The sequence below is a fragment of the Mixophyes fleayi genome, chromosome 6 (assembly GCF_038048845.1).
Source record: "Mixophyes fleayi isolate aMixFle1 chromosome 6, aMixFle1.hap1, whole genome shotgun sequence".
Taxonomy (NCBI): domain Eukaryota; kingdom Metazoa; phylum Chordata; class Amphibia; order Anura; family Limnodynastidae; genus Mixophyes; species Mixophyes fleayi.
Window position 1 is genome coordinate 189120832 of NC_134407.1, and position 13121 is coordinate 189133952.

Sequence of the window (13121 nt, forward strand, 5' to 3'; positions counted from 1 at the left end):
AATAAAGATTATAATTCACATAACAAAAATCAGGAGAGTAAACGCTATTAAGTTGCATCTGGAGTCCTAAGGCGCGGGGAGACCGGAAGGGGAGAAGGTATACACCTATCAGAGGTAAATCAGAAGATCTTATACAAATACTCTAGTTTCATACCAAATCGTACGACGAAAAATCTCCCGAAACTGCTCTCTCAAGGGAGTTGATAACGTACTGGTATAGCTTTCCCAGGCTTCAGAGAATTTAGGAGTGAGTTTGTCTTTCTGAACGGACGCCTCCAACCAGTCCATTCGCATAATAAACATATTTTATTAAAATAATTCTAGTGTGGGGGGAGGGGGGGGGGGGAGAGCTCTGGATCCACATGTGGAGGACGCACTCTCTGGCTGCTGCTGCTGAAATTGCCATTGCAGCTTTGTGCTCACTTTAGAAGCTCTCACATTTTGTGGCAAAATACCCAAGATTGCCCATTCAGGTGTTGCTCTTTTCTTTTTTTTAATAAAATTATATTTTAAATCTATTTTTCACATTTTTGGGGAGAGGATAGAGAGGGAGAGAAAGATGAGATGGAATGAACAGGCCTCCATGTAGGAGCACAAGCATGTGGAGGACAGGAACACTTTGGCCTCCATGCAGGAGAGTAAGCATGTGGAGGACAGAAATAAAGAGACTTCCATCCAGGAACATTAGCATGTGGATGTTGTTACACAAACACCAACTGACCAGACCATTCAGAGACGACCAACCTTATTATGTGAATGGTTACATTATAAAGAAAGGTTAAATTAAGACTTGTTTACTTTGGAAAAAAGGTGCATTAAAGGTGACTTAATTACAGCCAAGGTCAATACAAAGATTTCTCTAGTGATCTTTTCATACCCAGGACTGTTTTCTGCTTACCTTTACCACTGTAAGGGTAAGCAGAAACGATGGGATTCTCTACTAATGGAAATGGTGATGGAGAATTATTTTTCTGTATTTAAAAGTGGATTAGACGCCTTTCTTACAAGAAGTGGTGCCTCTCGCTAGAACTATTAGTTTGCATCATTGGCGGATAGAACCAGGATGTTAATCATTTATGTGGTCAGGATTCAGAAGGTATTTTTCCACACTATGAGGACAAATTGGCAGATGCTTCAAAAAGGTTTTCAGTTGCCTTCCTCAGGATCAACATGGCCAGAACATAATAGGTTGAACTTGATGGACCACTGTCTTGTCAACCCTATTATGAAGCTATATATTAAGGACACGATCCAACAGGAGCTTCACTGTTCTGCAATGGAAGGTTTAGCTCTCAGGGCTCGTCCCATACATAATAAAAAAAAAAATATATATATATACATAGTGATTCAAAAGTCGCAGTACACCCTTTTATTTCAAAAACTCTACAGAAATTGGGCCGATTTCAAGATGGCGCCCATTTTTGGTACATACCGTAAAAGATAGAGCACGTCACCCATACCTTACTGGAGTATTCAGGTTTCCCAATTTCCTGTAGAGTTTTTGAAATAAAAGGGTGTACTGCGACTTTTGAATCGTTCTGTATATATATATATATATATATATATATATATATATATATATATATATATATATATATATATATATATATATATATATGCTCTCTGGTTTCCTGTCTGATAATAAATATAATGGTCAATTAGACAACCCTAGATAGAATCAAAACAAAGAGGAAGTGACATCACTTATTTGCACATAGCTCTCTAAACACCCAGGGGTGCAGAATCACTTTTTATAGCTACTAACATCTTTGGAACATATTAATACCTATGAAAACAGTTCAAGTCATTAGAAAACAAAAGAAGAAGAAACTGGACATGATGCCCGACAAAATGCCATTCACCATTAATGACACACATATCGTGCTCCAAAGCGATAAAAACAACAATAGATTTACACAGCCACCTGAGCTAGTGAAGAAGACTTCAACTGGCGCAGACTGATCAACTTAAGACCATCAGAAACTGCCATAAAAATCTCTTCAAGTAAAAAAATATAGAAGAGCAAAGCTGCATTCAAAATCCTCCAAAAGCAGATTGAAACAAATATTCAGCTGAACAGTTTTGAAAAATTCACTCATCTATAAAGATGAGAAAAAAACACAAAAAGCAATTTATAATTGACTAAAAATAACATATTCTGTTAAGCAGACTGCTCTAGCATCATCTACACATGGAGGACTTTCCATGAAAAATCTTATTGTATAGTAAAATAAAGTGATAATAAGAAATAAAATCAAAACTTGACCTTATGTGAGTGAACATACCCAGTCCAGTATGCCTTATGAACAGTATTTATGCACGGTACAAATTCATCCCTTCCAATTCTGCAGGAACAATCTGTTTCGATTACAACGGGGATGAAGTATAGAAATGTTGCTGAAAAACTGTTCACATGAATGGAATTTGAATATAAGAGAGTAAGAAAAATTTCGTTCCTCTGAATCTGTGACCATATTAGGTAGGACAGAGCAATGTGGGAAAAGCAGAACCTCTCATGAAATGGACACTGTTCAGTGTGTGAAGAGATGATAATAAACTTGTCGTTGGAAGACATGACAAGATAGAAGTTATAAATAGACAATATACCTTCTTTTCTTTTGAGAAATGAGAAAATATAACCCAGCAACAACAAATGGAAAATCACAAAAATAAACAAAAATAAACAAAAACAACTAGGAATGTAATCCAAATGACCAAATAAATTAGCCATATAAGGAATTAAAAGATAGTTTAATTCTGAAATGGAAAAAAATGCAGCTTTAGTACAAACTGTTTTAATGTGAACTGAAAAATTTGCAGTGTTAAGGGAAGGTTTGGTCTATAAAGTGATGGCAATGAGACAGCTCAGGGAACAATATTTCCTGTACATCCTCAGCATATACTCACAAGTGTCCTGCTCAGAAAGTTCCTGTTTAAAATAGCTGATTTTTACTAAATGCTCTAAAATTGAAATTTCTCTATGATTTGCTTAGCTTTTATGTATACTATCTTCAATGAAGAAACAACACAACACTCAAAAAAGCACCAACACATACAATAGTAAACTATACAACAAATTCAATTATAAAAACAAAAACACAATAGGTCCGATTCATTAAGGAGCGTAAATGCCACATTTTGAGTAAAATTGCACTGTGCAAGCTCAGAAAAGGACTATATGCCAATGAACACACGTATATAAAGTTAATTTTCGAAAGGACCCTTCTGACAGTCTACTACTTCACGGGTGGAACAGGGAGGGGAAGGGGCGTATGCATGTAGTCAATGTACAGTAAGAGCATGCCAAGGTTGAGCGCACACACATCCATCTGACTCAAGCTCTGGGCATCTCTCAGGTACATGGTTTTCAGCCGAATCACTTGCACCAACTACAGGGCAGGTGTGAGTCGCAAATGATAGTGATGATGGCTGTGTATGTATGCTAGAACATGTGTTTGCAATCAAGAGCAACTGTAAAATGAATTTTATGTACAATAGACAATAATATTTCATAAATGTATTTAATGTGAAAAAATAAATGATGTGTTTTTCATTAATGACTATATTAACAGGTGTTAATGGATTTAATAATATTTTTTTAATTTGTGAATTCTGATGGGACTTTATACGTATGTATTATGAGGTATGTATGTGTTTTGGTGTGTTTTTGAAACAGTCGGGAGTACCACTCTGTCATCATTTATAGCTTTGCGCTGTCCATTTCGGGGTAATTGTTGTCGGCGTTGTCATAGTCGCGGAAACGACTACCCAAGTACCTGCTTGTTTTTCAATTTGTTTAAAAAAAAATACACAAATTTCATTCATTTTGCCTTCCTTAAGTAATCAGGCACAATATGTGTTTTATACATATAGACATATTCAGTTATGGGATCTATTATCCAGAATGCTGGACACTTGGAGATAAATGCATCAAGCTGCGGGTTTGAAAAAGTGGAGATGTTGCCTTTAGCAACCAATCAGATTCTAGTTATCACTTATTTAGTATATTCCACATGACAGCTAGAATCTGATTGGCAACATCCACACTTCAAAACCGCAGTTTAGTAAATTTACCCCTTGGAGTTTTCATGATAGGTTTTTCCATAACTTGGTGCACCATGCCAAAAATATTTATATATATATATATATATATATATATATATATATATTATATGCTGCAATTTACACTTTTTCCTTTCTAGTTTTGGAGCTTTCTGGCTAATTTTTTATGGACACCTGTACACAGTTCACCAGGCTTTGGTTATCCATTAAATTAATTACTCTGTGACTCGGGCGTAAATTTTTATGCTATTGATTTCCTGCTGTAAATGCTTTTCCTCGATGTTGATGCCAGTTATATATTATTATAAATTGGTGGTTTACCTGCATTTGCCTGCAAGTTCAGGTTGAGAAGATCCTTCATTCCACATTCTGGTCCCACTTCTCCCGTGTAGCTGGATGTACGTGCACAAAACATAAGCCTGCACTCCTTGTCCTCCTCAGTGTTGTTGTTGATAACTGCAAATACGTCAAAATCACAACCCTTATTCATCCCCTCGGAAACTTTAATCTTGATGCTGACCCCAGAGGGGACGTTCTCCGTCTGTCTACTTGGAACATTGCAGAACTGACTTGCTTTTTCAAATACCCGCCTTTCATCTTCAGAGCCTGGGGCAGAGAGGTGGACAAAAATAAAAAGACACAAAGAAAATCCCTGTTAAAATACTCATACTTGTGTGGGTAACATTTATGACAGCCATCTGTAAACGTTTGAATGAGTTGTATGTTGAGTGAGCATTTGTGTTACGAATACACAAATGTGCTAGGCTTCTATGGTCCAGGAATTGTGCTTAACTTTTCCTTTAACTTCTACATATCTACAGCTATTGTCAGGTCACGTGTTTACAAGCAATGTACATGCTCTCGTTCATAGAATAAAAAGTGGTGTTAATGGATATGTATACTCTGGAATTCCTCCATAACTGCCAACTCTGAGACATTGAGAACCGGACACAAGAAGCCCCGGATGCGATCTGACCAAACCCTGCCCAGATTATCCCCAAAGCGTCCACTTTCAGGTGAAAGTCCGTCCATTTCTGCAAAAGCTCTGACCCCTTTGAGGTCCACAGTTCGGGACTGTTCCACAAACATCAGGATAGTAGGGAGGTGGGTTCATTTAAGAAGCAAGCCACTAATCACCCCATTACAGGTATCAGAACTACTCTGTAAAACGAGGCACACTGGAGTACCTCTTTGTGACTTCATTGAGACTGTTTTCACTCCACCACATACTTACCCACTCTCCTGGAATGTCAGAGAGATCCCGGATTCCAGGTAGATCTCCCAGACTCCCGGGAGAGCAGGGCATTCTCCCACCTCTTGCCCACTTCCTAGTGAAGTGGGTGAGATGGGGGTTTCCTTCATCATGAACAGGGCTGTCAAGAGGAATTTCTGGCCCCGGTTGGGCATCTTCTTGGGGCCCCTTCCATAACCACCGATGGAGGTGTCCAAACATACATTAATGGCTCCTCCTACTACTCAGGATGGCCAGGTAGGCCCGGGCCCTGGTACTTTGTACCTGTATCCCCCCTATCTACACCCCTGGTCACGAATCACATAATTTGATTATTTATGCCACACCCACTTTTCAGCTGAGCTTCACCTAGAAATAGAAAAGTTGGCACGTATGCTCCACCCTACTTCTTCCCTCTGCCTATGCAAAGTCTGCTCCACCAGCAATGGGCCCAGGTTGCTCTGCAAACCTATATGACTCTGTAGAACTCTAGGCACGTTTACACAAATTGAAACAGACCAGTGGTTCTTTCAGCTGTATTTGCACTGCTGAGCGGAAATTTTGCCAAAAAACCTGAGGGGGAGAAGCCTGTGACCTGAAAAATGATAACAAACTGGAAGGGCACCAATCATAAAGTTAAGAATTTTGCAGCTGTTGGCACTTGTATGCTCAAGATGTTCTTAAGAAGTCTCTATGTAGTGTGGGTGTTTTCAACAGAGAAAGGAAAATGCTGCCAGCGCTAGAAAAAATAGTTACTGTATAATGTCTACATTGTAAAGTTCCATCTCAGGTAGCTATAAAATCAACTCTGACAACATTACATAGCAGTAATATAAATTCACTATACCGCCTTGTCAAGCAGTCCGCTGTATTATACAGCCCCCATTTGAAGAGCGTACAATACAGCACCCGCTTGACCAGCATAAAATACTGCAACCATTTAGTGACCACTATACAGTGTGGATCTCCCGGTAACTGGGCTGACCCCCTCCCCCCATAAGGCAGACACTATTTGTACTCACATGTTGCCATCTTGCACCAGATACCTGGCCAAGACTCCCATGTGACCATTTTCCTAGTAAAGTCCCCTTCTCACCTAAAATTCCTAACTCACAAGGCTTATTTTCCAATTATTCAAATTTATGGTGCACCTAAATCAACATGACAAGTAGGGAAGTGAGGGGTGGATTTTATAAGGTCACCAGGGTGTCTTTGTTTTTTTTCCTTGAAAATTAGGGACTTTTACATAAAACAAGTACTGCCATTGGTAGTGGGGCTGACTGCCTCTCTTCTCCAGCAGCCAATCAGTACCTAAACCAGAAATCTGCCACTGAATCGAATATCTGCCAGATCACCTGGGGAATGCTGGACTTGATCATGCATACATCCTTCATATGGTTTCACTTACCCTCAGGGTACTTGTAGTTGTGTGTGATGTCTACACTGCTGTCTTTTCCCACTGCTTTAGTGCTGATATTTTTTCCAACTTGGGCGGTGTATTTCGTTGGCCTGATAGTACCATCTTTTTGTTTCAAGTAGCAAACCAAATCTGCATTTACCTCGGCAAATACAAATGAGACATCATATTTCTGATCCAGGTCACCCTCCTTAACGGCAACAACAGGAGTAGGACCACAGCAGAAAACGCCTATAGGAAAGGACAATGTCATGTCATAAAGAACTACAGTATTTAGGAAGGTTACAACAGAAAATGAGACAGAATATAATGCACACTGCTTTATGAGGAAAGCTCTGGTTGCCTTCTATATGGAAGCATGATTGGCTTATAGACTAGACGAACTTCCTGCCACAGGGGTGTACTGGTTTTATGTTTCAAAAGTCAAAACAGACCTAAAACAAATGGTCACGTAAACACTAATATTAGAAAAGGCACCCATAGAGAGAATGTAACATTGACAAGAGAAAACAGGCCAGCAGCTGACACAAGAAACAAGAAAAGCAGCATTTATTTCCAGATTATGAGAAAACACATGTGACCATGGTGAAAGACATTAAAAGCGGCGGTGGACCCAGAAGAAGGCAGGGGGGGGCGTGATCGGGGCAATCACACCCCCCTAGCAATGGCATCCTGCCTGTGGCCGCATACTATGTGCAGGTCTGTGTCGGCAGAAACAGGCGGACAGAGAATTCTGCCTGGCTGTTCTCTGATTGTGCTTAAAACACAATCAGAGCGGCCATGCAGCATACTCTGCCTGCCTGTCTCTGCCGGCACTGACCTGTACTTAGTACAGAGCTGCAAGCAGCCCACTACCAATAGAAGTTAAAAAGGGGGTGGGACTAAATAAACCCCCTCCCATTAAAAAAAAGTCTAGATCTGCCCCTGATTAGAAGAGCTAATCAGGTCTCATTCCCACCTTCACTCTTCTCCTGAGGAGTTGGATCAACAGCTTGCCACCCATTGTAGCTTTCCCCCAGATCAGGACGTGTCATCCATGATTCAACCCAACAGTGGAAGTTCCTTCAATGCAAGAGGGATGCAAAGTTAATCTCATGTCAGTTGAGCAATGTTTTTGTGGTGGTTTAATTCCATAACACCACTTTTCATGCATAATAAATATATAGTGTACTATATTCTAGAGTCTGCAATGTCTGGCTAAGTAGAGCCTGGTTATATAGAGCTAATGTACTTGCACCTTAATACTGTTTTATTCAGCCATCTGTATCCTTACCAGATGATCTCTTTTTGTTTCTTCTGCGTCCCTCCTTGCTCATCAATGTAGTATTCTATCAACAAATTACTGTTGGTGTCATGGGCAGAGTTGTAGTTGGTGATGACCCGTGACGGGATGCCGAGGCACCTTAAGACTGAGATGAATTTACAACAGGAATTACCTTAAAAATTAATGACAGATTTTACTGTGACCATTTTTGTCATTCTTCTCACCTGAACAGGCAACTGCAGCAAAAACCCAGCACTGCCCATATCGCACCGCCTGACAGCCGTACTTCCTCCAGCGTCGCAGGATATCCACACTGCCGATCCAGGACATGGGGCTGATCCCATCATCATAATAGTTGTCCCACCGCCCATATAGGACCCCTCTGTCATCATTGCAGTTCACCTGTAGGACCATGGGTGAATCTCAAATGTATCAACATACTGGGCTTGCCAAGTTATGCTCTATACCATAAAAGGTGCAGTATACTAAAACTGAATTCCAGGAGTCACCAACCTATTAAATATATGATATCGTTTGTAAGACCTATAGGTTATCTAGGACCATCCTGATATATTGTCCAAAAAGCAGAAACATGGTGTCAGTTCTTCAAATTACAAGCAAACTCATGACATTGCTGTGTGAAAATAAAAGAAAATATATTCCGGCGCTCTTAAAAAAACAATAAACAAATCACTGTAGCAGTATATACATAAATAGGAGACTATTGTGCACAATATCGCTATATTGGGATAAGCTCACCGACCAATGACAAGGCATTTTCTCACCTATAGACCCCTTACACAAGACTGTATAAAATTCTCCTATTTGTGAGTATGTTGACAGTGATTTATATATTATATGTTTTAGAGTGCCGGAACTGTATTTATTTTTTATTTTCACATACACAGTGGTCTTAATTGTCCTGGCTGCACTTTACTAATGATTTTAGTCACTTGTACACATTTCATTCATTTAAAGACGTGCACCTTTTCACTAATTTTTAGGTATGGCATTGCTATCTTTAACAGGCTTACGTACTCACCATTGCACTGACAACACGGCTAATGTACACCGGATCATTACGCCGGGAACAGTCCTCGTTGGTATCGCTATTGTAATTGGGGTTGGCGTCTAACAGCTGGAGACACGCTTCCAGTACACCGTCTTCAAACTGAAATAAATAGGAAGAAAATGTAGGAGATAAACCAATGGCATCACTCAGCTGCCCCGGTGACAATTCAATGGTAAATTCGGGTGGAGGGTCAGTACAATGTAAATTGGCAGTTAAAACTTCTATTGTTCATTTAAAATTTTGAACTCCTGGCAGTTGGGATTATCTGGAATCTTAAATGAGTAATCTGCATATCTTTGTTCTTAGTAATCAATACCATTGTTCTTCATAAAAGGATGTGTTTACTGTATAAACAGATACTGCAGACCATTGAACATTCCATTTCCAGCCACTGCCTTTGTTTTTTCTTGAGGAGGGTTTCAGAGACTCACAATGGAATGTTTACTAAATGAACAGGTAACCTGAAAACTGTATGTGTTTAACATTTGTTTAGAAATACTCTTGTATAACTAAAAACATATTATTATTTCAGAGGCCAAGGATAGCAGATATGAATTAGATTATTAAATAAATATAGTCATAGATTTGTGCTGTAAGTTATATAACTTATTTTACAAGAATACTAGTGACTATAAATATAAATGCATTTGGAAAGATACTAAAATATTAATGAACAATTATATAAAGTTGTTTGGTAAATTATATCCGAAGAATGAACAAATAGTCAAATGTATGCAAGTGTGAAATAATAGATATAGAAATACAGTGAGAGAATAATATTAGTGAAGTCATGTTTAGTCTTAAATTGACAAGCTTTTACTAACATATCTGATAGAAAAATTTTCCAAGATTTTAAATTGTTTTACTTAAAACTTATCTTATTATTATTATTATTATTATTATTATTATTAAGAAATAAGTGGATATGTATTAGTGGATATTTATACATTTTTTCATATATCACTTTTGTTGATCTAGTTAATGTTAAGGTTTGGGCACAAAGATTTAAGAAATAACAAATTATGCAGATATACAATATTTGTGATATGCCTGATACATTTAAAAGTATGAGACGTATGAATGCAGTGTATGATGTGGGCAGCACGGTTAGCACTTCTGCCTCACAACGCTGGAGTCATGAGTTCAATTCCCGACCATGGCCTTATCTGTATAGAGTTTGTATGTTCTCCCAGTGTTTGCGTGGGTTTCTTCCGGGTGCTCCGGTTTCCTCCCACACTCCAAAAACATACTAGTAGGTTAATTGGCTGCTATCAAAATTGACCCTAGTCTCTCTCTCTCTCTCTCTCTTTCTGTGTGAGATAGGGAATTTTGGCTGTAAGCTCCAATGGGGCAGGGACTGATGTGAATGAGTTCTCTGTACAGCGCTTCGGAATCAGTGGCGCTATATAAATAAATGGTGATGATGATGATGATTTTAGAGATATATTGATAGAACTATTATCTGAACAAAGCATATAGTGGTTAGCACTTCTGCCTCACAGCGCTGGGGTCATAAGTTCAATTCCTGTCCATGACCTTATCTGTGTGGAGTTTGTATGTTCTCCCTGTGTTTGCGTGGGTTTTCTCCGGGTGCTCCGGTTTCCTCCCACACTCCCAAAACATACTGGTAGGTTAATTGGCTGCTATCAAAATTGACCCTAGTGTGTGTGTGTGTGTGTATTAGGGAATTTAGACTGTAAGCCCCAATGGGGCAGGGACTGATGTGAATGAGTTCTCTGTACAGCGCTGCGGAATCAGTGGCGCTATATAAATGAATGTTGATGATGATGATATGGATAAGTGTGTTAATGAGTAAAAGGAAAAGACTAATTGAATATATATATTTTCCTATTTTATGTAATTTGGTAGTTTGTAAACAACAGGTATAGTATAATGGTACATATCAGTGGAAAAATCACAGGTGTTAAATGTTAAATGTCCAAATTATGTTGATTTATTTTTTATCTCTTCTTTCCCTTGAGTAAGTTCTGGATATGTTTTAGAATGAACCTGCTTATGAAAATAGTAAATAATTATAAATGTTTGATAATGACAGAACCTTTTGTTTATAATTATTTGCACTGTGAAGCGTTTGAAATATCCATTTCCTTATGGGTGCTGAACAAATGTGTGAGATGGCGATATGACCGACGTACAGGTTAAAGTAGGCCCGATAGGCTCTGTGTTTGTGAGTAGAGATTGTAAGGTAAGTATACAGTAAGGTTAAGTATACAGTAAGGCGAGCACAAGCAGGAAAGTATAAACCGAATAAAAAAAACAAAACTTATATAGATATCAAATTTGTATGTTAGGTTCACAAAAAAAATTGTGACTTAAACATAATTGCGTGTTTACATTTTTGCAGTTTGTGTCCGCCAATACCCTTGTGCTCCACAGCCAAAGTGGCCGACCAGAGCAGAGGGGAGGAACAGTGCACGGCTCAGCCCCAAAACTATGGTTGACCATCAGGAAGTTGGGACATCTGGGTTAAGTACACAAAGCATAGCTACAAGTAAAGAGGTGATAACAGTAATTACAATAGTGAATATTCCAAAAATTGTAAATGCTAATGATGAAATTGAAAACAAAATATAGTTGCGCCAGCGTTTAGTGTGAAAGGATTGTTTACGAGTTATTGGAAAATGCTGTTTATAAAACAGATTGTAGGGGAACTGTCATTATCAAATGTTCTAAATGAAAAATCCATATATATATATTATATGTGTTCTGGGAAAATAATATCAGAAGTGATGTGATGGAATAAAGTGCATTATGAATTCTCATATTTTCTCTCTATTATATATAAATTTGTTTTCACAGGTCAGCCACAGAAATCCTTGTTTGTTTGTTTTTCTCCTACCCAATAGATATTAGGAGATAAAGGGGGAGTATTGATAAGTTGTGATAAGAAGATATTAAAATCTGCTCTGCGATTTTTGGACGAATGGCAAGACTCCATCTTACCTTGCCAAAGATTGACATCATGATGTCACAACAATGAAAGAAAATATTCTCGTTTTTGACAAGGATAAGACATAGCTTAAGTAGGAGTTGTTCAAATCTGTGTTTCAGTATCTAGAGGTTAGCCAGGTGTCAGAAACAAAATAAGGCAGACTTTTTGTTTTATCTCTGCATAGTGGAATGAGTTTGAAGACATTTTGGGCTAGATTTACTAAGCTGCGGGTTTGAAAAATTGGAGATGTTGCCTATAGCAACCAATCATGTTCTAGCTGTCATTTTGTAGAAAGTACTAAATAAATGAAAGCTAGAATCTGAATGGTTGCTATAGGCAACATCCCCACTTTTTCAAACCCGCAGCTTAGTAAATATACTCCTTTGTCTCTTCTCCTATAGTCAAAGATTACCGTGAATTGTAAAAATGTGTCTGTATTACCACAACTAATTTCCAAATTGTATTATATATATCTTTGAGTCAACAATGGTCAACAAAAATGCACACAAACACATTCTGCACAATCCATATTTGCATTAGAAATTATTGAGTAGATATCTGATTGCATCTTGTCACTTGTGATACTGCACAAACAAATTACTGTCTTTTAGAATTTCTCGTCATTTATGTAGGGTGTGGGATTTGTGAAAACATGTGTAGCACTGTGGCAAAGTGGTTAGCACTTCTGCCTCACAGCTCTGGGGTCATAAGTTCAATTCCTGACCATGGCCTTATCTGTGTGGTGTTTGTATGGTCTCCCTATATTTGCGTGGGTTTCCTCCGGGTGCTCCGGTTTCCTCCCACACTCCAAAAATATACTAGTAGGTTAATGGTCTGCTATCAAAAATTGACCCTAGTCTCTGTCTGTGTGTGTGTTAGGGAATTTAGACTGTAAGCTTCAACAGGGCAGGGACTGATGTGAATAAGTTCTCTGTACAGTAGATTTTTATAGTCTAGTGATTATATATATATATATATACAAAGAAAAATGATTAATTATGTAGACCTGATGAGGATAAGGAAAATGTTTTGCTGTATTATAGATTTAAAGAGAATGTTTAGTAGCTTGTCATATTTTAGGATGTTTTATTACAATTTAGTTCAGCGGTTTATCACTATGTC

The 13121-nt window shown here is 38.3% G+C and overlaps 1 protein-coding gene across 2 annotated transcripts in view; it reads right to left on the bottom strand.

Moving 5' to 3' along the window:
• Positions 1–13121, bottom strand: part of TGM2 (transglutaminase 2) — a 43453-nt gene that overhangs the window by 13796 nt on the left and 16536 nt on the right. For both annotated transcript variants that reach the window (XM_075177652.1, XM_075177653.1), the window contains exons 5-10: positions 9017–9145; positions 8199–8376; positions 7984–8119; positions 7669–7772; positions 6702–6941; positions 4384–4668 (exon numbers count right to left, since the gene is read on the bottom strand). In XM_075177652.1, coding sequence (XP_075033753.1) covers positions 4384–4668; positions 6702–6941; positions 7669–7772; positions 7984–8119; positions 8199–8376; positions 9017–9145 — 1072 coding nt within the window. The remainder of the gene's footprint in view (positions 1–4383; positions 4669–6701; positions 6942–7668; positions 7773–7983; positions 8120–8198; positions 8377–9016; positions 9146–13121) is intronic.